The sequence below is a fragment of the Copadichromis virginalis genome, linkage group LG23 (assembly GCF_057382275.1).
Source record: "Copadichromis virginalis isolate Kocher_CV1m ecotype Utaka linkage group LG23, C_Virginalis_male_GT1.1, whole genome shotgun sequence".
NCBI classification, from domain to species: Eukaryota; Metazoa; Chordata; class Actinopteri; order Cichliformes; family Cichlidae; genus Copadichromis; species Copadichromis virginalis.
The window spans coordinates 33,208,413-33,234,121 of NC_140639.1; the positions used below are offsets into that span (position 1 = coordinate 33,208,413).

General features: G+C 40.7%; 1 protein-coding gene and 1 long non-coding RNA gene across 2 annotated transcripts in view; both read left to right on the top strand.

Moving 5' to 3' along the window:
• The window catches only part of ntsr1 (neurotensin receptor 1 (high affinity)), an 85,716-nt gene extending 60,959 nt beyond the window's left edge, over nt 1-24,757 (top strand). Inside the window, exon 4 of the mRNA XM_085447989.1 lies at nt 23,706-24,757. Within this exon, the coding sequence (XP_085304115.1) occupies nt 23,706-23,961 (256 nt within the window). The 3' untranslated portion in view covers nt 23,962-24,757. The remainder of the gene's footprint in view (nt 1-23,705) is intronic.
• LOC146681419 (uncharacterized) lies at nt 16,931-17,945 on the top strand. The gene is made up of 2 exons (XR_014917882.1): nt 16,931-17,100; nt 17,697-17,945. It is a non-coding gene; the product is annotated as an uncharacterized LOC146681419 (long non-coding RNA).
• Nucleotides 24,758-25,709: the final 952 nt, after the last annotated feature.

Consider the following 25,709-nt stretch of genomic DNA (forward strand, 5'->3'; position numbering starts at 1 on the left):
CTGACGTCACTAGCCGTGTCTGGGTCTAAACTCCGCTGCAGGTCCATATATCAAACGATCACTATGGCATTACTGAGAGTTGAAAAACTGTCTAAAGTCTTTCATCTTTAATAAAATGATCAGCGTTCTGCTCTACCAGGTGTAACAATTGAGTTTGACGTCCAGGCATCCATGAAAACGGAATTTATGACATTTAACGGAGTTAGAAGTCAGGGAGTTAGCTCGCTAGCTTCTATCTAAATACAATATAACACGTCCTGACTGCGGCGGTTTGGAAACAAATTAAATCGTACAGCTCTACTATCACTTCCAGCATAAATGAAGACAGAAAACTAAACAGCAGTGACGTTTGTAGGGTTACTGAAGTTGGGCTAGCTGGTATATAATGATGTGCTACGTGACCGCTAGCGACACAGCTATGTTAGCATAATATAAACAAGCTAACTTTTTTTCCACTCGATAAAAGTTAACGTGAGTGTTCTCGGTGGTCAGGAACAAATGTAATCGCATGGCAGGATGCTGTAAAAGGACCAAACTTCAGCCAGGAGAACAACTGAGATAATCCATCCACAATACGAGGTTAGTCATTCATATACTGCTGCATGGGCTGGGCTGTAGTTACATCCTAAGGTTTTAAAAACTGAGCTTAAATAAATGATTAGCGGTAATAAAGGCCGAGGGAAGTCAACAGTGATCACTGACTGTTTTAGGAGCTTTTTGAGATCAAATAGAAGAAAATACAAAACATTAAACATGTTAACAACCCAAAAGCCATATTAAACGCAGACTACTTTAGGCCCGGAAGTAGGATTCGTCGCGTCATCACTGAACAACCGGATAAATAACTATAAATAATTCAAAAACACAAAACACTGGGTTATAGACCCAGGACTATGACAGAATGGCCCTTATACAACAGGGCCAAATATTAAGCTGTGAACCTGATTTGCTTGTAGCTGAAAGAAACTCTTAATTAATCTCTTTGGATACAGTAACACATATTTTATGATGATAAAAATATGAATGAAGTCTAAAAGAATGTATTGGCAGCTATCTTGATCATGTAGCATAACTGTCATTTTGTCAGGGAAACTGTGAGAAAGCTTTACTTTAACAAATAAGTTTGTAGTATTCAACCTCAGTAAAAACACCAGAAAATCACATACAGCTCAATTAGGACCTCTGAATTTAAATATGTTCAACTGTCAAACTGTATTCCACAAAAACATATTTGTCATAATAAACAACAACATGAATATGTAAATAAAGAATATAATGATGTGATCGAACTCTTTTGGACGCATTCATGCGGGGGTCAGTGTTACATTTATTCTGAAATGCAATTACTCATTATGAGTTAACATCAAGCAGATAGTTTAACATTTAGTTATTCATTAGAGATGCAAAACTGACTATGTTACAGGGTTCTTTAATATGACTTGAACTGTTCAGAAGACTTTCCAAATAAAATACATCATTCATGTATTTTTCTGAGTCGAGTCTGCCACTTCATGCCATAGCTGATTTCTGTCTCATTTGATGTCTGACATCTCATTTCCATGTAGACATTAGCTTCAATATCTGCATGCAAATGGGGAAAAATCTTGAACATTGGCATGCAGTGAAGTTTCTACAGCAGAGGTCTTACACTTCAGTTGAAACTAACAAAATATGCACAAAGTTCTCTGAAACAGGTGAGACCCGGGAGTCCATGAGTGACATCTCAAGCCTCACTTTTGCACATTTAAACTCCTCTACCAGGCTAGGGATAGGCAATGATAGTATCCCAACACTGCTGAGTCATTTGGGAAGTCCGAACCACTTCTTAACGTAGGAGCTCACTAGCCTCTCCAATTGATTGGCATGATTGAGTGAGACCTTTGTCAACGGCCACGGTAGTCTGGGTAACAACCCAAACTGGAAGCAACAGAGCTTCAGTTTCCCTGGGAGTGCAGTGTTGTTAATCCGCCTGAGGTCATTAGCCATATTCTGCTGTAGTTGTTCAAGTTGCCAGGTATCATTGAGATTGGCATTATACCACTGTCCCAGGCTCTTTATCATAATCATTAGTTATTAATAATAACTAATGATTAAATGCAAAATATCATATGAACACAGAGAGAGTGAAAAGAGGTGAGTGACAGAGTTCCATACATCATGGGAAGCACCCAGAAGGCTTGGCCTCTTACATGATAAGTAAGTTAAGGGTTCAGAGTCACTTGATCAAGCCCTTACTTTAAATTATCAAAAAGGAAAATTTTAAGACTAATATTTAAAGTCAAGATGCTGTTTGTTCCTGAATCCAGACTGGGAGCTGATTACATAGAAGAGGGGCTCTAGGAACCACAAGTAAGCCTGCTGTAAGAGAGAGAAGTACTCTATTCATGTGGTAATCTACTATGAACTCTTCAAGATGATGCCTAATTATTCAGGGCCTTGTGTGTAATGAGAAGAATTTTAAATTATGGATTTAACAAGTAGCCAATGAAGAAAAGCTAACATCGGAGAAATATGCGCTCTCTCTAGTCCCTGTCAGTACTCTCGCTGCTGGATTTAGGATCAACTGAAGGCTTTTCAGGGATTTTTTAGAATGACCTGATATACACTGAACAAAAATATAAACGCAACACTTTTGTTTTTGCTCCCATTCCCCATGGGATGGACATAGAGACCTAATATTCATTCCAGATACACAATATAACCATCCCTCCCAAACAGTGGTCACAAATCAGTCCAAATGTGTGGTAGTGGGCACATCTGCTATATTGAGATAATCCATCCCACCTCACAGGTGTGCCACATCAGGATGCTGATCTGACATCATGAGTAGTGCACAGGTATACCTCAGACTGCCCACAACAAAAGGCCACCCTGGAATGTGCAGTTTTGTCTCACAGCAAAATGCCACAGATGCCACAAGCAATGAGGGAGCGTGCAATTGGCATGCTGACAGCAGGAATGTCAACCAGATCTGTCGCCCGTGCATTGAATGTTCATTTCTCAACCATAAGCCGTCTCCACAGGCGTTTCAGAGAATATGGCAGCACATCCAACCGGCCTCACAACCGCAGACCTCGTGTAACCACACCAGCCCAGGACCTCCACATCCAGCAGGTTCACCTCCAAGATCGTCTGAGACCAGCCACCCAGACAGCTGCTGGAACAATTGGTTTGCACAACCAAACAATTTCTGCACAAACTGCCAGAAACCATCTCAGGGACGCTCAACTGCATGCCCGTCGTCCTCATCGGGGTCTTGACCTGACTCCAGCTCGTCGCCGTAACAGACTTGTGTGGGCAAATGCTCACATTCGATGGCGTCTGGCACGTTGGAGAGGTGTGCGCTTCACGGATGAATCATGGTTCACATTGTTCAGGGCAGATGGCAGCTGAGAATGTCCCAGTTCTTGCATGGCCAGCATACTCACCGGACATGTCACCCATTGAGCATGTTCGGGATGTGCTTGACCGGCGTATACGACAGCGTGTACCAGTTCCCACGAATATCCAACAACCTCGCACAGCCATTGAAGTGGAGTGGACCAACATTCCACAGGCCACAATTGACAATCTGATAGACTCCATGCGACGATGTGTTGCACTGCATGAGGCAAATGGTGGTCACACCAGATACTGACCGGTTCTGGGTCCCCAGACCCCCAATAGCGTAAAAAACTGCAAATTCCAGGGTGGCCTTTTGTTGTGGGCAGTCTGAGGTACACCTGTGCACTACTCATGATGTCAGATCAGTAACCTGATGTGGCACACCTGTGAGGTGGGATGGATTATCTCAATATAGCAGATGTGCCCACTACCACACATTTGGACTGATTTGTGACCACTGTTTGGGAGGGATGGTTATATTGTGTATCTGGAATGAATTTTAGGTCTCTACGTCCATCCCATGGGGAATGGGAGCAAAAACAAAAGTGTTGCGTTTATATTTTTGTTGAGTGTATAATGACATACAATAGTCAACCCCTTCACATTCAGAATACTTTATTAATCCAAGAGAAAAAGATGTGGTCACAGTGGCTCTAAGACAGTAAACATAGCAATTAACTAAACTAAATTAAAAAATACAATATATTACAAAGTCACAAAACTGTTCTAATAAGTACAAGTATCTCTAATTAAAAAGAATCTAGTAAACACAAAATTGAATGTATATATAATTGAAGTTGAGTTTCCCTTCTTACTGACTTTGTTACTAAAAGTAAAAAATGCTTGAATTGTTTTGTCAACATCACTCTGAGACCCAATCTGTCTGATTTTAGAGACATTGCACACATGCAAGAAAGCAGTACTATAAGTGTTGCCCTCTTAACGCCATCCAGAGTATCTGGTTCAACATTATGTTTGAATTATTGTAGGGTCTCTACCTTACAGTATAAAGCACCTTGAGGTGACTGCTGTTGTGATTTAGCACTATATAAATAAAACAGAATTGAATTGACAGTTTCTAAGATTTGTAAGGGCTGAGTACAACAACCTCAGTTTTATGTAAGTTTTATGCAGTACCTTTTTTATCAACAGCATGTTCTTATCTCTGTAATGGTGATAAGTATAACACTGTGTCAACAGTATCAAAAGCTGCACTGAGGTTTAGCAGGAGAAACATGAAGAAGAGTCCACTGTCAGAGAGAAGATCATTTGTAACTTTCACCAATGTTGTTTCTGTTCTGTGATGAATTTATGTAGGGCTTTTTTGTCTTTTTTTTTTTTTTTTTTTTTTACAGAGTAACATCTTTTTGCCTTTTTCCAGGCAAAATGAAGATCCTCTAAATTAGTGAGACACCATTTCGTGTCCAGCTTACAGATTATCTGCTTTAGGGTGCATGTTTGTCAGTCATACCAGGGAGATAAGAACTTTGACTGATTTGGGTCTTCCTTTTGCAGAGGAGTCAGGGTCATAGGCAGTGAAGATTTGACACTAGGAATAAAGTTTAGGTAGTTGCTCTGCACTGTGATATCACGTGGCACTGAACATAACAGTAGAGGAATTATATGCTAAATAACAATTTATTTACATGAATTTGAATAACATTTCTCAGGCTGTGGCCACAGATTATTCCTCTTAACTGATTTTTTTCTCCATTTTTGGATTTTGCTAATGGCTTTGTCACTAGCATGTGATCTACAGACCTAGAGCACCTACAGCTTTTTCACATCCGGCACATCCATATGTGCAGTCGCAAACACGTTTGCAGTCTCCCCCAAGAAGAGTCTCAAGAATGCTGATGAGGTGCCACAAGAAAGGTCATTACATGAGAAGAGCTGGATCGGAAGGGCATTAACCCAGCAGCAGGGCTGATAGCTACAAGCCTATCTAGTCATGAAGGTCCTGAAATGCTGTTCCGCATCCTTCCAGCCTACTTTATCCCCTAAATATAATAAAATCATAATCAGTTTAGTGACACCACAGTTATACTCATACTCATGACTCATATTGCAGTTTATAGAGGAAAGGAAGACTCTTGAAATTTTGATCACTTCACACACTTTTCGCATTAAACCTGTTAAGTAAGACTGAGTCACTTGCACAGTTAGCAGGTAAGCTGCTGTAACTTTGTTAGGTTGAGCTGAATAATGAGTAATTAATACCTAATTTAATTACTCTTTATTGTCTTTTTGTTGGTGTGACTGTTCTACTTCACCTAGCTCCTTTATTCACAAGTGTTACTGCATTGCAGTTTGGGGCCCTATTTCAGCTTAATTATATTTTAAATACAAATTGCACAGTGGTGAATAGTTTTGACCATAATTATATATAGATTACAGGTAAAGTAAAATTCTGATATTGTGACAGCACTAGTGCAGGGTAGGACCTCGGTTTCCTTTTATTAGTGTCTGAAATCGTACACAGCAAAATCTCCAGTGTTAAATTAACACTGGAGAGTGTCTATATGGGTCCACACCTCTGAGTGTTAAATACAACACTGTTGAGTGTTAAATTAACACTTTTGACAGTGTTATATGTTTAAAAGTAACCTAGTCAGTTTTGAAGATTAACAATGGCTAACACTGAGCAGTGCTGATTTTCTAACACTGGAAAATAACTCAAAATGTTAGAAATATTCCAGTGTTAGAAAATCAGCACTGCTCAGTGTTAGCCATTGTTAATCTTCAAAACTGACTAGGTTACTTTTAAACATATAACACTGTCAAAAGTGTTAATTTAACACTGGAGATTTTGCTGTGTACAGTATAAAAGCCACTGTTGATACCCAAGTGTTTTTGCTATCATCTTGGTATTTTAAAACTGGATATGACAAGTGAGGGATATTATCTTTCTTTCTGACACTCAAAAAAAACATTTACAAAATGGACTGAGAATTTATAAAAATGTTTTATTCAATATAACTCGAAATGAGTGATTGAGTCTCAGGAGAGTTTTTACAGAGGTCAGGGCAGAGGGTTGCCCCAGGCGACTGTTAAAAGATGCGGGTTTAAAGCACTACTATGTTGGCTTTATTTTCAGAACAACAAAATAGATTTTTCTTTTCTCCCGAGTATGTCTAAAATATTTAATTTTGCTGTGGTATGTTCAAGATTAATGATACGGATGACAAATGTCAGGACTGACATTTGTAATTGTCTTCCTTGCGGATGTGAATCCGGCGAACAATATTTTGCATTGTATTTTTTTTAGGAGATTTCAGAGGTATCATTATGGAGACAAAGACCAGGATCGGGGATATAAAAGACTTCCAGCACCTCGATAGCACAGAGTTTACCAAGACCCAAAAGTCGGATCTAACTGGACCGTCCCAAAAAATGTGTAAGAACGTGCCTGGTGACGAATCATTGCATATGTGACAGTGATATGTAGCCTGTAGTTTCATCTGGAATCTCTTAAGGGATGTAATACAGTGGGGCAAAAAAGTATTTAGTCAGCCACCGATTGTGCAAGTTCCCCCACTTAAAATGATGACAGAGGTCAGTAATTTGCACCAGAGGTACACTTCAACTGTGAGAGACAGAATGTGAAAAAAAAAAATCCATGAATCCACATGGTAGGATTTGTAAAGAATTTATTCGTAAATTAGGGTGGAAAATAAGTATTTGGTCACCTCAAACAAGGAAAATCTCTGGCTCTCACAGACCTGTAACGTCTTCTGTAAGAAGCTTTTCTGTCCCCCACTCGTTACCTGTATGAATGGTACCTGTTTGAACTCATCATCTGTATAAAAGACACCTGTCCACAGCCTCAAACAGTCAGACTCCAAACTCCGCCATGGCCAAGACCAAAGAGCTTTCGAAGGACACCAGGAAAAGTATTGTAGACCTGCACCAGACTGGGAAGAGTGAATCTACAATAGGCAAGCAGCTTGGTGTGAAAAAATCAACTGTGGGAGCAATCATCAGAAAATGGAAGACATACAAGACCAATGATAATCTCCCTCGATCTGGGGCTCCACGCAAGATCTCATCCCGTGGGGTCAAAATGATCATGAGAACGGTGAGCAAAGATCCCAGAACCACACGGGGGAACCTGGTGAATGACCTGCAGAGAGCTGGGACCAAAGTAACAAAGGTCACCATCAGTAACACACTACAACGGCAGGGAATCAAATCCCGCAGTGCCAGACGTGTTCCGCTGCTGAAGCCAGTGCATGTCCAGGCCCCTCTGAAGTTTGCCAGAGAGCACATGGATGATACAGCAGAGGATTGGGAGAATGTCAGATGGTCAGATGAAACCAAAGTAGAACTTTTTGGTATAAACTCAACTCGTCGTGTTTGGAGGAAGAAGAATACTGAGTTGCATCCCAAGAACACCATACCTACTGTGAAGCATGGGGGTGGAAACATCATGCTATGGGGCTGTTTTTCTGCCAAGGGGACAGGACGACTGATCCGTGTTAAGGACAGAATGAATGGGGCCATGTATCGTGAGATTTTGAGCCAAAACCTCCTTCCATCAGTGAGAACTTTAAAGATGAAACGAGGCTGGGTCTTCCAACATGACAATGATCCAAAACACACCGCCCGGGCAACAAAGGAATGGCTCCGTAAGAAGCATTCGAAAGTCCTGGAGTGACCTAGCCAGTCTCCAGACCTCAACCCCATAGAAAATCTGTGGCGGGAGTTGAAAGTCCGTGTTGCACAGCCCCAAAACATCACTGCTCTCGAGAAGATCTGCATGGAGGAATGGGCCAAAATACCAGCTACTGTGTGTGCAAACCTGGTAAAGACCTATAGTAAACGTTTGACCTCTGTTATTGCCAACAAAGGTTATGTTACAAAGTATTGAGTTGTATTTTTGTTATTGACCAAATACTTATTTTCCACCCTGATTTACGAATAAATTCTTTACAAATCCTACCATGTGGATTCATGGTTTTTTTTTTCACATTCTGTCTCTCACAGTTGAAGTGTACCTCTGGTGCAAACTACTGACCTCTGTCATCATTTTAGGTGGGGGAACTTGCACAATCGGTGGCTGACTAAATACTTTTTTGCCCCACTGTATATGTTCTGTGTATGGTTTTGAAATGAATTAGTTGATGCGCCAGGTTCCTAGAAGTCAAACTCAGATTAGACCACACTGTATCCCTGTCTATATTAACCTGTAGATCTCCCAGTTCCCTAACCCAAAAAATGGCAGTTTTTCTTTTTAACACTCATGGTTCACTTTGAGCTAAAAAGCAACTACATCTACATCCATCTATCTATAGACATACATCTGTAGACAATTTAGAATCACTAATCAATATAATATGCATGACTTTGGATTGGACAGGGAGCACATGCAAGTTCCACAAGGAAACCTAGATCCTTCATGCTGTGAGGCAACAAAAAGAAAAAAAAGAGAAGAGTATAGTAAATCATGCTTATGTGTTGATTCAGCAGGAAGCTCTAAGGGACAATGAACCTCTGAAAACAACACATATAGCCTAAGAGCTTTACGATTATTGCTTAACTGATTTAAGATAATTGCATTATTGCTTAATTTTGTATTTTCCTTTGCATAAATAAATAAAACTACGCCAAGAAATGAATGTGCACTGGTGTATAAAATAATCACCAGACTGCAGGAAATGAAGTGTCTGTCTGCTCAGAATATTGCAGGGAATAACCCCCTGGCCACATCCATGCCCTCTCCCCAACATGCAATCAAAACATATGTCTTGCCTTTCTGTTTCATTTCCAGGTTTCCAATCATATTCAGTTGTCTTTGTTACTGAACGATGTGGTCATGACATCAAAAAATATGTATATCAATATTGTTCACTGTATTTCTTTTTGTAAGAAATTAAATCAAATGGTAAGTCATGTAATGCATGTTTAAAAAAGTGAAATGAACTCTTTACTCATACTTTAAAATAAAAATGTAATCTTTAAATGTTATGTTGTGTTTTGGTCAAATTTGGCCGATTTAGTGGCTACATTGTTTCAGTAGCGTTGAACTTTTTTTCTAGCTGTAGTGTTTAATGCTTTTTTGATGCCTTGCTCACAACTGTGTGATGGCATCGTGGCATGTCGATAGATCCTAAGTGAGGCTCTTGATTACATATTTGATCAACACACTAATGAGGAAGACAGAGACCAGGAAACTCACAGTGAGGATGGATTAGAGGAGGAAGTGTCAGGAGCGGAAGATGGCACAGACCAAGAAATGACTGATGAGGAGGAATTCAGTGATAATGGTCACAATTAAATCAAAGAATTGGAAATGATCCCCACCTGAGAATCAAGTTAGGCTTTCAGCTGAAAATGTCTCAGGACCTAGAAAATATGCCGCATCCTGGACTGATGACAAATCCTGCTTTGAGTTGTTTATGACAGTCCATCAAAACCACAGTGATAAACGTAACCAACCTGGAAGGGAAAAAACAAACTTACAAAGACATTTGAAAGGAAATAATCCAGAATGCTGTGAAAGCATACATGAGTCTTTTGATTTTGAGTGGTGTGCACAGATCCAGAATGGATTCTACCAGCAGTTTATGGGATGTAGAGTATGGTCAGACAATTTTTCAGGCCACCATGTCATTCAAGAAGTTTAACATGTTGTTATGGGTGATTCGCTTTGACAATCATGATACACGACCAGGTCGCCGTCAACAAGACAAATGGCAGTGATCAGAGAAGTCTAGGAGAAGTGTGTGGAGCGCCAGCCACTCATATATATCCAAAGTCGAAACGTCACAGTTAATGACCATTTCTCTGTTTGTAGGAAGCACTCTCCTTTCAAATAGTATATGCCAAGCAACCAGTTTAAATATGACATAAAGATATGGGCAACCATGATACCAGAATGTTATGCCTGGAACACGCAGGTTTATATGGATAAACCTGCAGATGGTGTTCCTGAAAAGAGCCAAGCATAAGATAACGTGAGCTGTCTCTGACACAAATGTAATTTTGTGATAATTTCTTTTGTTCATTAATAAAATGTTCCCAGTCACTTTTGACTGGGAAGACAACAGGTGTTACTTTATTTGACTGTATAAACATTTTTAAATGGATTGAAATCAAATGTTCTTGGTAACTTTCTATTATGTTTCATCTGATTATTTCCTAGAGACAAAATATTCCAGATATGATGTTTTTTAGAATTCTAATTCAAGGCATATAACCTCAGATCAATGAAACTTACAGGCCATAAATAACAAATAGAAGAAGAACAAGGCTTTAGGTTGAAGAAAAAAATCTAACACAACAACTAATGATAATATATATTTATAGTTTGTATCATGAGTCTTAATGTAATGGCCATTTTTGACTGAGAACACAAAATTGTTTAACATGAAATGAACATAAAATGAAGGTTAAAATAAGTGTCAACACTAGAGTGGTGTGATCTGTTTGGTGTGCCTGCGCTATGCCTCCAGGGGAGGTATTATTGAGAGTAGTGATGGGAATTCAAGCTCTTTTTAGTGAGCTGAACCAAAAGAGCCGGTTCTCTAAAAAGATCCGGCTCGGCTCACTAAAAAGAGCCAGGTCTTTCAGCTCCCAACCGGCTTTTCAGGTTGTTTTGTTGCTTTAATTAATTTATTATCAAAAACAATATAAAATTATGCACAATAGGAATTACTAATGTAAAAAAAAACATGGTTTTATTTATATACGGGGGCCCCAGACACAAAGCACATATAAACTCCCAAAGAAATTGCTAACATTAACTGAACTTCCAAAACAGAGCTACCTAGATCACTTAAATTACACAGTTGAAAGCATATGTCTATTGCTTGTGTACACAAATTATTTGAATATATATATATATATATATATATATATATATATATATTATATTAAAATTCACAGTTCGGTTCGATACTTTGGTGTCACGGTTCGATATTTTTTCGATACAAAAAAAAATGTTCATGCCTTTTTAATTTGTCATTTCTTAAAATTATTAATATATATTTTAACTCAAAAATACAGTTTTTAAATTTAACCCTAACCCTTGTGCGTGTTTTTTATTTTGACAGCGAATGCGCACCTGCGGACCACTTATGTGCACCCCTGGTTATATAGCTCATCATATCGCAGCCACAGAAATTATTTTGTCCATGAAACCATAAAGCTGCACTTTCTTTTTGCCTTATAGTCTGATTTGTCATAACTTCTCCGTTTTGTGGTAAGCTTTTCTTTGGCTGTCACTTCTTCACCCTGACCTGTCTTATTTGGCTCAGCAGAACTAAAATATATATCCTGCTGCTTTTACACACGCACTCACATAAGCTCAGCGATTCTCTGCACGATCAACCTCTCACATGTTTAAGCTTGCTGCGGGAGATTTCACTTGTCATGTTTGCGTAGTAAGCTAACGATTAATAAGACGATGTCAGAGGAATTGGTGCACAAATTATCATCACTCACCAATCAGTACTGTCGCTCTCTATACACAGTTCGCGCGATTGCAAAGTGAAAGCAAAAAAACAAGCGCAAATTCAAACGCGATTTCAATATGTCACATGTCACATATTGACAGTGGCTCACCGATGCCAATGGCATAATTACCCAGCTACATTTCCGAAAGAATGCAAAAGCATTGACATATATTTTTCCTTCCTACAATAGCCCGACGGGCAGGGCAGAGATAGATTTTGGTAGCCCGACTGGAAAAATCGCTAGCCCCAGGACGTCGGGCTAGCGATATTGCGAGCCCTGTATCTGATTGAAGAATCCCTCATCTTTGGACAAGAGAGTTTATTACAGAGAAATGGCTCTTTCCAAAATAAAAGCTATACTATACGCTTCTTCTGGGCTATATTCTCAGCAGGATATTAAACATATCAGGTCCCCATAAGGAGAATCATGTGCTAACGTCTGTCTAAATGACTCGGGTAAAGTTTGTAGCATGCATGCTTGTTGTTTTTGTCTGCTTCCACTTGTCTTTGCACTAGGATGATGTCGGCGTAAATGTGCAGTCATATTTGTTGTGTTCCCACTAGTGATGTCAGCGTTAATCTCATTGAAATGACCTTAACGCCACAACACGGCAAATCTCCGTTAATGAGCTACCCCTGATCGCCTCGTGCATGGGGCTAGACGGCCAACACATTAACGAGCTAACTGCGCTAACACACTAGTTCCCACCCATGTAATTGAGCATTGCGTGGCACATCCAACATACTGTTTTACTTTAGTCCATGACGCGCTTACCTTCAGGGTCATACGTCACTTGAAAACCAAAATAATTCCAAATGCCAGATCTGAATGAGGGTGGGGGAGGTTCAATTTGCCATGTTGCAAGGAGAGCTTCACTTCTGTCTCGCTAGCTTGCCCTGCGCTCTTCCTTATGATGATGCTGTCTGTGTTGAGCGCTCAGTGGATCTGCGCTCGACAGTGCAGCCTAGGCGGAGTAGTCGAATGCAGATTCACTGAGCGCTCAACACAGACAGCATCGTCAGAAGGAAAGTTGATAAAATAAATGACAAATTTTGTATTGTTTGATACATATGCGTACCGAACCAAAAGCACTGTATCGAACGGTTCAATATCGATCCCGCAGGCGAATGGGAACCATGAAGAGGCCGCTAGAAAGGCTGCAACCACCAAGTACCTGCAGAGGGTCAGGCAAGTCCTGAGGAGTCAGCTGAACGGTAAGAACAAGATCCGGGCCATCAACACTTACGCCCTGCCCGTGATCAGGTACCCTGCTGGGGTAATAGGCTGGCCAAAGGAGGAGATAGAAGCCACTGACATAAAGACAAGAAAGCTCCTTACCATGCATGGAGAGTTTCACCCCAAGTCCAGCACCCTGAGGCTATACGCTAAGCGGAAGGAAGGGGGCCGGGGACTGGTGAGTGTCAGCACCACAGTCCAGGATGAGACAACGAACATCCAAGAATACATTGGGAAGATGGCCCCAACTGACCGAGTGCTCAGTGAATACCTCAGGCAGCAGAAACCCAAGAAAGAGGAGGAAGACGAGGAACCATCATGGAAGGACAGGGCCCTGCATGGTATGTACCACTGGCAGATAGAGGAGGTGGCTGATATCCAGAAATCCTACCAGTGGCTGGACAAAGCTGGACTGAAAGACAGCACAGAGGCACTAATCATGGCAGCACAAGAACAAGCTCTGAGTACAAGATCCATAGAGGCTGGGGTCTATCACACCAGGCAAGACCCCAGGTGCAGGCTGTGTAAAGATGCCCCAGAGACAATCCAGCACATAACAGCAGGGTGCAAGATGTTAGCAGGCAAGGCATACATGGAACGCCATAACCAAGTGGCCGGCATAGTGTACAGGAACATCTGTGCCGAGTATAACCTGGAAGTCCCAAGGTCAAAATGGGAGATGCCCCCAAGGGTGGTGGAGAATGACCGAGGTAAGATCCTGTGGGACTTCCAGATACAGACGGACAAAATGGTGGTGGCTAACCAACCGGACATAGTGGTGGTAGACAAACAGAAGAAGACGGCCGTAGTGATCGATGTAGCGGTTCCGAATGACAGCAATATCAGGAAGAAGGAACACGAGAAGCTGGAGAAATACCAAGGGCTCAGAGAAGAGCTCGAGAGGATGTGGAGGGTGAAGGTAACAGTGGTCCCAGTGGTAATCGGAGCACTAGGTGCGGTGACTCCCAAGCTAGGCGAGTGGCTCCAGCAGATCCCGGGAACAACATCGGAGATCTCTGTCCAGAAGAGCGCAATCCTGGGAACAGCTAAGATACTGCGCAGGACCCTCAAGCTCCCAGGCCTCTGGTAGAGGACCCAAGCTTGAAGGATAAACCGCCCGCAGGGGCGTGCTGGGTGTTAAGTATATATATATATATATATATATATATATATATATATATATATATATATATATATATATATATATATATATATACATTAGGGGTGCAACGATACTCGTATCGATATTGAACCGTTCGATACAGTGCTTTCGGTTCGGTATGAATATGTATCGAACAATACAAAATTTTAAATTTTTTTATCAACTTTTCTTCTGACGATGCTGTCTGTGTTGAGATCTCAGTGGATCTGCGTTCGACTACTCCGCCTAGGCTGCACTGTCGAGCGCAGATCCACTGAGCGCAGCACAAGCTAGCAAGACAGAAGCTAAGCTCGTTGCAACATGACAAATTGAACCTCCCCCACCCTCATTCAGATCTGGCCAGAACTATTTTGGTCTTCAGGTCTTTGTCTAAAGAAAGCTTTTTAAATAGAATATATTTTTTAACTATGTCTACCTGGACAAGAAAAGTGTGTGGGGAGGACATGGGATAGATCTGATGTCAACACAAACATACCTTTAATATTTGGTGACTTGTACCAGAGGATTTGCTCTGGAGCTTGATTTTGTTGCTCTTGAACTTTATAAACATTGTGTTCTCATACTCAGTCACCAATGACAGAGTATTTAAAGCCCATTATTATGCAACACGACCAAAGCCTCAAAGAACTCTACCCATCAAAAAACTTTATCTGAAACATCATTTCATCGTCCACTAATCTAGGTGAATTCTAAAAATTGGACCACTCATTCATATTTGGATAATGAGATTTATAGCAAAACATCAATTTTTCAGAGACTGTGTGAAGAATTTTAAGAGCTTGACAGTAACAGAAACAGTTTGCAGTTGCGTATCACTGGGAAAGCTCGTCTTCAAAAGCTAGTGAATCTACTGTCAAAATGTGTTTACTTGAAATACTAGAATATACAGAAGACACAGCTGGATGTCAGCCTTACACGCTGGGTAACGAGCTTTGAATGTCATCTTGGCCTCTTTGAACAGGCAATCATAAAAGCATACAGCTTTTTAGCAAAATAACCTTTTGCACAATGATAATGAAAAAAAATTTATGTATTGGTTGAGCATCATATTTGTTTCCATAATGTTTTCTATGCTTTTTCAAAATTAGTGAAAACATCACCATAAGGATACTAGTCATAGAAGGGGAGAAATTAAGACTTTTCCATTTCTTTTGCCCTATGGTTGCAACTTGTCTGTCAGAGGGTTGTGTTATTTAATTTGTCAACATTGCTAATGGAATCTGATACAATTTGCTTTCATACACAATTTTATGGACTTAAAGTGCAGGTCAACATTCTGCCTTATATTAACAAAGTCCTTCACCGCAGGGTTCTTTTGTATATAATGATGTTAAACTCCTCTGGAATGAGCAAAGTTGTTATAATGTTTGCATTTAAAGCGTATGCTATATACAATATATGTATACGTCATTAAAAGTTAAGACACTTGAAATGATAAACAGGGATGGTTTTTGTAGAAACGTAAACCTAAAATATTTTTGGTATTTGAAATATAAACTTAAGTTAAACATTTTTTTCAAACACTTAAAGGCTACACTATTAAAGAGCATGCATCAAAGCCATTCAATGTAAGAGAGCCAACATCAGATTGTCTGTAAATGACTGTAAATCAACAAGAAGAAGTGAGTGAAGGCAGAGGGAAGTATTTCTTGAGTAAGCTGGTAAATATGTTTGGTTTTGTACAAAAACTCAGGAAACTAGTGTAAAATAAACCTGAGAGATTCAAAATTCTGTCAGAGACTCACTTATAGTCCATGTCAACCTTCCTTAAATAAACGTTGTATACAGAATTACCTGAGTGCATATTTAACAAAAAGGTCGTGTTCAATGGTGTCCCTGTTGTCCCTCGCAAAAAAAAATGTTCTTGTAAATTAAAAACTTTTTTTCTGAATTGATTTTTTTTTTCTGAAATATGTAATTATGTCTGAATTTATGCATTTTTTGTTGCACCACAGTAGTGCAATATTTGTGAAAGGAGTGTGATATTCAGCTTTTCATATGAAATATAAATGCTCCTTTTATTTAGGATTAATTTCCACTTGCAGTAGCACTCTCTCTGTGGCTATCCATCCAGACAGGAATCAGAAATACTGTGTTTTTTCCAGCCAACTGAAGATTAAGTTTGTACCACTTGGACATTCTAGCGTTTGTAGGAAATTGTTTTTCTTCCCTTTTTCGTGCAGGGGCTTTGACATCATTAATAAATCTGTAGACTGGCGGACAGCCTAGATTACAAATTTCCTCAAAAGTTGATCTGATAATGATGTTGGAAGGGTTTCTGGTAGTGGACCAACAAGGATTAAAATCAGCATTATAGGTTCAGTGCAACACAGTGCTGTGAAAAGTATTTGACCCCTTACTACTTTTTTATGTTACACAGAGAAAAATACAAAATGTAGCTTTTATATTATTATTTATTAAGAGGAAAAAGTGTCTATACACACACATACACACACACACACACACACACACACACACACACACACACACACACACACACTAATTGCTGCCATGGGTACACAGCAAATTCAAAAGTGTTAAATGTTTTGGTGTTAATAGTCTCCTTGCAAAAGTAGAGTTAATTTTACTCTAAGCAGAGTCACATTCTTTTAATGTAACTCCGAGGTGTAAAATGATAGTAGTTAAAATCGAGTGTTAAAAATGAGTGTTTCTATTTCAAATCTGAAGGTGTTACAATGGAAACATTAACTCTTGACCTCTTAACTCTGAACTCCTACAGGGGCTATGACACCAACAGAGTAAATTCACAGACTCCGCCCCCAGCACGGCTCCAATCGAAGCTGAAGTGAAGCCGTTTCAGAACATTTTGCTCTACATATTTGAGTTGTTTGCCATGCTTGGTAAGTCATTTTTTCAAAGATTGTTTCAATTATTATTATGAGCTTTTACTTCTGTGGCTCTTTGGAGTTGAGACAAAGCTGTGTGAAAGGCATTAGCCATGTTGCTCGGTGATAGCATAATATTCTGTTTTAGCTAGCTGAAAGGTATTGTTTGCGGGCAAATACCACAGCCTTGAAAAAAAGCTTGCATGTGAATTTTCAGTCAAACTTTTGGTCAAATACACCTAAAACAATGTCTAGAATGTGAAATGTTGGTATAATGGTGCTACTTGAAGCCTGAAAACGATCGCCCATAAAAAAAAAACAAAAAAACACGAGCAAACAGCAGTAGCAGACGTCCTGACTGGATTCTACGGTAGCATTTAGATCCCTCCAGAGTTTTGTGCACACGGTTTAGGTAAAAATGAAAAAGGTTGAGGTTTCACATTTAGTTCAGTATTACCTGTTGCCTGTGTCCTTGTCTTTTGGGAAAATACTTTACACAAGTAATGGCTCAAAGAGGATTCCTTTTTTTTTTTTTACTGTGCTGCAATTGTTTACTGGATTATTTGTGCCATTAATTAGTGTCAACTAATTTTTATTCAATCTCCGCACAGGATATGCTTGTGAAGATGGAATATGGGGGAGAGCAGAAGTGCGTTGAAGTTCCACAAAGTGATGAATGAAGGACATGCATATTGTATTGAAGAAATAAGTGATGAGAATGCTGTTATTTGCATTTACCATGTCAGACCTTTTGATAAACAAAATTCTAATGAAAGTGAGAACATGTATACTGTTACATCTTTCAGAAAATGTTTTGAAATTGTGGTGCACAGTTCAGAATAAATGTTTTTCAAAAACCATTGCGTCTTTTTAGTAAATGTTTATTTCCAAAAGAAATTTCTAGAAGTTCAGAACAGTAAAATTCCCACTTTTTAGAATGAATTAGAAGATAACTCTTACGTAGTTAAACTAAAATACTCTTTGAGAGTTAATATATAAACTCTTAACACCAAGTGTTAAATTATCAACTCGAGACAGATTTGGTGTTTAACACTAAATCAGAGTTAACGTACCAACTCTCCAAAAAGAGTTAAATTAACACTCTCTGGTGTGGACCCATATAGACACTTTAATAGTGTTGAAATCAAATCCGACAGTGTTAATTTGGACATGCTGGATTTGCAGTGTATATAAGCAGTACAAGTGTGTAACCTCTTCTATTCCTTCAGTTGTTGTTTTGGAGTTAAGTGTAGTGAATGTAGCCTGTGTGCGACTCTCAAACTATAAATACCTATAAATTCTTTGGAGTATACCGCCATTTTCTGAGGCGGCTGAGGTCCTTCAACATCTGGACAATGCTCTGGATTTTATATTATTCTGTTGTGGCCAGTGCTATCCTGTATGCTGTTGCATGTTGGAGCAGCAGATTGAGGGTCACAGATGCCAACAGAGGCCAGTAATATTGTGGGGATCGTGGTGGACTCCTTCCCGGAGAGGTGGATGTTGTCCAAGATAAAGACAATGTAGGATAGTACCTCCCGCCCACTCCATGACGTGCTGGCTAGCCACAGGATAGCACATTCAGTGAGAGACTGTGATTACCAAAAAGCACCACTGAACGGCACAGGAAATCATTCCTGCCTGTGGCCATCTCCCTGTATAACTCCTCCATACACTGTAAACACTGCAATAGTTACATCCTTTTTGCATACACTCTTTTCTTACTCGGTAATGTTGCTGTCAGTTTTCTTGATATTTATTTCTACTCACCTCTTTCAATCCTTGATATTTATTGTTGAGTGATTTGCATATATTGTGTTATTTCTTTAATCTGTAAATCTGTAACATGAGCTGAATCTCGTAAATCTCGTTTTCAAGTCCCCTTATATATGAAATATGTAGTCTAGCTACAAGTCGCTTAGAAAGACATTCCTATTAAGGTCTGGTCTACCAAAGAAGTGTCTATTACTGCACTGCCACCACAGGTGGTGTGTCTTAAACACAATCCATGTGAGTTATACTGTTCGAGATCAGTCCACACATACACATGAAATATGTAGTACGGTGATATAGTCCCGCCACTCAGAGAACCTGCATTACTATGTCACCATTTTTTGTAATTTTTGTATTTAAAGAAGCTTAGTTAACTTTAAAATACACCATTTCATTACAAAATATTAATGGTCATGATTATCTTTGTAATTTTGTAATATAACGTTTAAAATAAATGTTCATCACCTTGCAGCTGTTTTTATTTAATCAGAATCAGAATACTTTATTGATCCCTGGGGGAAATAATTTTTTGTTACAGTGCTCCATTATAAACCAACATTAAGACAAGACAGACAATACACTAACTAAGAATAGTACAATATATACATATATATACATACATACATACATACATAAGTCACTCATAAATAAATAGCTGAAAAAGAAACATGTGTAGTTATAGCAGCAAACAGTGTGTTAAGTGGATGCGTTGTACAGGGAGCCACAGGCAGGAATGATTTCCTGTGTCGTTCAGTGGTGCTTTTCGGTAATCTCAGTCTCTCACTGAACGTGCTCCTGTGACTGACCAGCATGTCATGGAGTGGGTGGGAGGTGTTATCCAACAATGTCTTTATCTTGGACAGCATCCGCCTCTCCGACACCACCTTGAGGGAGTCCAGCTCCATCCCCACAACATTGCTGGCCTTACGGATTAGTTTATTGAGTCTGTTGGCATCTGCGACCCTCAGCCTGCTCCCCCAGCATGCAACAGCATAGAGGATCGCACTGGCCACAACAGACTCATAGAAAATCTTCAGCATTTTCCGGCATATGTTGAAGGACCTCAGTCGCCTCAAAAAATAGAGACGACTCTGGCCCTTCCTGTAAAGTGCTGTGGTGTTTTTAGCCCAGTCCAGTTTATTGTCAATGTATACTCCAAGGTATTTATAGTCTTCCACAATGTCAACACTGACCCCCTGGATTGAAACAGGGGTCAAGTGTTTCCTGGTCTTCCTGAAGTCCACGATCAGTTCCTTGGTCTTTGCCACGTTGAGCTGCAGATGATTCTGCTCACACCACGTGACAAAGGAGTCAACCACAGCCCGGTACTCTGTCTCATCATCCCTGCTGGTGCATCCAACCACCGCAGAGTCATCAGAAAACTTCTGAAGATGGCAGGTCTCTGTGCAGTGGCTGAAGTCTGTGGTGTAGAGGGTGAAGAGGAAGGGGGAGAGGACAGTCCCCTGTGGTGCCCCTGTGTTGCTGATTACCTTGTCAGACACACACTGTGGGAGACGTACATATTGTGGTCTTCCTGTCAGGTAATCAACAATCCAGGACACCAGAGAAGCATCCACCTGCATCGCTGCTAACTTATCACCCAGGAGGGTCGGCCTGATGGTGTTGAAAGCACTGGAAAAGTCAAAAAACATGACCCTCACAGTGCTCGCCGGCTGGTCCAGATGGGTGTAGACACGATTGAGCAGGTAGATGATGGCGTCCTCAGTTCCGAGACAAGGCTGATAAGCGAACTGAAGGGGATCCAGATGTGGTCTTACTATGGGTCGCAGCTGGTCCAGGATGAGCCTTTCCAGGGTCTTCATGATGTGAGAGGTCAGTGCCACGGGCCTGTAATCCTGGGGGCCACTGGGACGTGGCGTCTTTGGTACAGGGACGAGGCATGATGTCTTCCACATCACCGGGACCCTCTGCAGACTCCGACTCAGCATAAACAGTTTATGAAAGACTCCACACAGCTGGGGGGCACAGGTCTTGAGGACAAGGGGACTCACTCCGTCTGGTCCAGCAGACTTGCCTGAGTGAAGTCTCCTCATTTGCATCTCAACCTGGTATTGAGTGAAGGTGATGGGTGGGGGAGGGGTGTCAGGAATCTCACAGGAGGCAACATGTGAAGAGAGAGGCTGGCACAGTGGTGTGGCTCTGGATTCCAGGCTGACTACAGGTGAGGTTGTGGGGGTGGGAGCAGACACTGTGGTGTCGAATCTATTGAAAAACAGATTCAACTCGTTGGCTCTATTCTCACCTCCCTCAGCTCCCCTGCTGTTGGTTGGCCTGAATCCAGTGATGGTCTTCATGCCCCTCCACACCTCTCTCATGCTGTTCTGCTGGAGTTTCCACTCCAGCTTCCTCCTGTAATTGTCCTTAGCCTCTCTGATCTTGTCCTTTAGTAACACCTGGATCTTCCTCACCTCCTCTTTGTTGCCCCCTCTGAAAGCCCTCTTCTTGTTGTTGAGGAGGGCTTTGATGTCCTTAGTCACCCACGGCTTGTTATTTGGGTAACAATGAACAGTCTGAGCTGGAACAATGGAGTCGGTGCAGAAAGTTATGTAGTCTGTGATACACTCAGTAAGCCCATTGATGTCCTCGGCGTGAGGCTCGCAGAGTGTTTCCCAGTCGGTCACCTCGAAACAGCCCTGTAGTTCCGCTATTGCCTCCTCTGACCACCTCCTAACAGTCCTGGTGGTCACAGGTTCCCACCTCACAATTGGCACATAGCGGGGGGTGAGGTGAATTTAAGTCTACTTTCAGGAAAAGTAGTTAGCACTGTTTACTGCAAAACTACTCGTTTTCTGTTATGTCATTTGTTTAAATCACAATTTCACTGTAAGTACAATTAATGAATTGAAGTCTGCAAGTTAAAGATATTAAGAGTAAGAGACCAAAAACTTAAAATTCCCAGTAAATCAGCGGGTAATCAGGTTCTAAAGATTGTATTTAAGACTGCAACATTGTCAAGGCAATACACATCCACGGACAATTACATCCACGCTCTTTGGTTCTGTCCACCAGTTCAGATGTTTTGGCGCAGGATATGTGAAGACTTATCAAAGTGTCTGAAATGTAAAATTCCAACCTCCCCTTTAGTGTGCTTGTTGGGCAAATTGGATGATGTCACTAAAGACATGAATACAGTCCACATGGTAAGGTAAGGTAAGGTGAGGTAAGGTAACTTTCTTCATACCTGTAGGTAAGGTAAATTTACTCAACAGAAAAATGATAGCATTTGGCATTCATTCAACAACACACATACCTAATAAATATAAACCTCATGGTTTTTACTTTACTAGCGCCAAACAGTCACCTCAAGGCGCTTTATATTGTACAGTAGATCGGACGATAATAGATACAGAGAAAAACCAACAATCATATGACACCCTATGAGCAAGCACTTTGGCGACAGTGGGAAGGAAAACCTCCCTTTTAACAGGAAGAAACCTCCGGCAGAACCAGGCTCAGGGAGGGGCGGCCATCTGCTGCAACTGGGCTCTGGAGGCTCTTAGATGGCGTTTTCCTCATGGCTGCATGCAGCAGGGCTGGTGTAAGGTGGGGGCTTGGGGTTCTCAGGGTGCTCCGCCTCCATGCTGGGGCTCTAGCTGGGCCTTGGGTCCTCGTTGGTGTGTCGCTGAGGTTATGTGTACATTGTTACACATTCAGACTCTTGACTTGCAGACTGGAGGAGCCAGTGATCGAACTACTAACCTTCCGATCAGTAGGTGACGTGCTTTAGCTCCTGAGCTACAGCCACCCGCTGGCTGGGCATGAGTGCCAGCTTGATGCCAGATCTGGGCCAGATCTGTTTTCTATGGGCCTGGACCACATAATCCAAACCACAATAGAGCCAGATATGGCATGCCATCACATAGACAGTGCCATCTATGCCAGGCCTGGCCCATATTTGGATGACATACGTCTTATCATGCCAGAAGTCAGCCAGCAGTGCCGGCTTGATACCAGATCTGGGCCAGACTTTCTTGCTATGTGGGATGGGGTGGATACAGTTTCCTCTGCGGTGGGGTCAGGTGAGCTGCTCCGGGTCTGTGGAGCTTGGCGGTGCTGCTGCCGTGGGCCCCGGTCTGGATAGCCTTGGTGGGTTCCAGATGGTGGGGGTGCCTATTCGGGTCAGTGGGGGAGCTGGCCCCAGGGAGGGGCTGCTTTCCCTTCCCTTCCTTTCCTCCCATCCCCGACTGCCATCCCCGACTGCCTTCCTCTTCTCTTCCCACTATACCACACACACCCACACAGGGGAGCCCCCCCCCCCCTCCCCATTGTTTTCCTATCCCCTAGCCATGTCTGTCCCGTCTGTAACAACTGAAAATAAAATAAAATAAAATAAAATGAATAATAACAACAAAGGTCAATCAAGGCAAGGCCCCGGTGGTCCACTTGATAAAGTAAATCCGTTTGGTATCTTTGTTGGCCTTAAGACATCAATTCTGAAGGCTAAAGAACCAAACGGGTCAGGCAAAAAATAAATAATGAAGACTGCAACATTACTAGTCTATCTTTATGTCGATATTGCATTTTGAATGTCAGTTATTAAAGTTAGTATTTTGAAACTGCCATGTTTTTTTTAATTGATTTTATTGTTTTTCGGCAGTACAAGTACCACATGTAGTTGAGATTTTTTTTTTTTTCCAGTTTTGGATGAGTCTCGACACCATGTGGTGCTCCGGAGGCTGTTCAAATGCACTAACTTTGCTGTACAAGTCACACTGCACCTGTGTATCTTTTTTATGCAAAGCATTAAAAGTAATATATTTATGTTTAGACTTAAACATTGGACATATAACTATTTCCTTATACTTCTCCCTTGTGTTTTCTTCCAGTGAGTTATATGACTTCTACCACTATTTCTACATGCTGACCAATGTCCTGTTCTACGTCAGCTCGGCCATAAACCCTGTCTTGTACAACCTGGTATCAGCCACCTACCGTCAGATCTTCTTCTCCACGTTGCGGTACTTCTGCATGCCCTGCCGTCACACAAACAGGAATCAACCATACCCCCTCAACCGCCACTCCATTAGCATCTCCAGTAGCCACACCCTTTCCACTAACATCATTAAAGAGACGGCATACTGATTAAGCTGCAGATAAACACACCTTCTTTCACTTTGTCATAAATTCATACATTGCCACATCTTGATTACATTTTCCCAGAGGAAATTATGGCATTGAGTTGGAGAATGTGGTCACCATCATCGTCATGTGAGGTTAAATTCTCACTCATTAAATGCTCTGATTTAATTTCAGACACATTTTCTCATGGATTATTGTGTTTCATACCTTTAACATGAGATTGTTAAATCAAAAAAGAAAATACGATGGATGGAAGAAGAGGGGGGGAGGCAAGACTTTACAAAAGATACTGATGTAAATTATTTATACTGTATGTTTGTACATATATGTTTTTATTTCACCAATCACTGAAATGAATTTAATGGGTGGTGTACCTCACTGATTCAGTTTTTCTAAACATTTAGCTTATGTAACTCCTAAAAGTATTTTCTCAAAAACAACGCCTTGTAGAAATACTTTGACCACAACAACAGCTATGATGTAACCTTCCTTTCGGATGGATTCATCTGAGGAGAAACCTAGCTTTGATGTTAGAAACAGTGCTTTGATGTTAGAAACAGTGCAAGGATCATGTATTTCTCTAAAATCTAAGTTGTATTGACAGCTGTATAGGAAGAATCTCTTGCATCATTAAAATTTACTTCTCTTGTGTGATTTGGCTTTTGCAGAACAAGCTTTTCAGCTAAATTCTTTTTCATTTCAATTTTCATTCTTTTCCTGGTGATATGCAGACTCATTGCTGATATGGAATAAGTGTTATACTTGCAACCTGCTGAATGAGAATTTTATCTACACAAAAAAGGGACACAAAAAAGGGGGGGGGGGATCTGTTTATAGGCTACTTATCAGTGAGGAGGTGAACAGTAAAATAAAAACCATAAAAAAAGCCCAGCAACATAAAAAAAACCCAGTAACATTAAAACACTTTGATCCCCCCATAAATAAAACCTAATGTGATTTCCTGATCTTGATATTTCAGGCCATGGGGCAGTACTCAGGTAACACACTAATGTTTGAATACATCAAGGTCAAAGTTTTAGCTCTAATTTGAAGCTGTGATGCTGAAGAAATAAATGGCAGAGAGCACTCTGCATAATACCGTGCACAGATCCCGAAGCACAAAGACTGGTTTAATAAGGAAAGCTGATAACCAGTGTTGTAATAACGCATTATGCATCTCTAACTGGAGTTTTAGGTTTTGTCAAGCCAGCTTATACTGAAAAAGCCCTGCTATGTTAAACTTGTTTGTTGTATGTTGTAAAGTCAGAGAAACACTTTAATCACCCGCTCTTAGTTAATACGTTGTGCATGTAGTGCAAGTGATTTACAACTTATAGCACTAATTTATACAACACCACCTATTCTGATTTAATATATACGGTGGTGTCAGTGAATTAGCAGCAGTTAACCATGTGATGCACAAGATGTTATTTTCAGCAACTACCAAGAGAGCCCATGCTTTTAATTCATTTATAGCAGAACCTTCTATGCACTGATGTAACCTACCTGGAGATATCAATGATATTCATAATAGAAAAAAGCAGTAATGGTAAAGGGTGAAGATCACAGAAGTAGAATCACTCATTGCAAAAGTCTTACTTTTGAGTTTTACTTTTGCAGCCTGCTTTTATGTTTGCCAGCATACACATCAAAGGATCCTGTAGCATACAAGCACTGGCTAAATAGAAAGTGCAGCTGTGGCTGATGGGTGTGTCATGGGTTTTCCAAACATTTAGGTATAAATCAAAGCA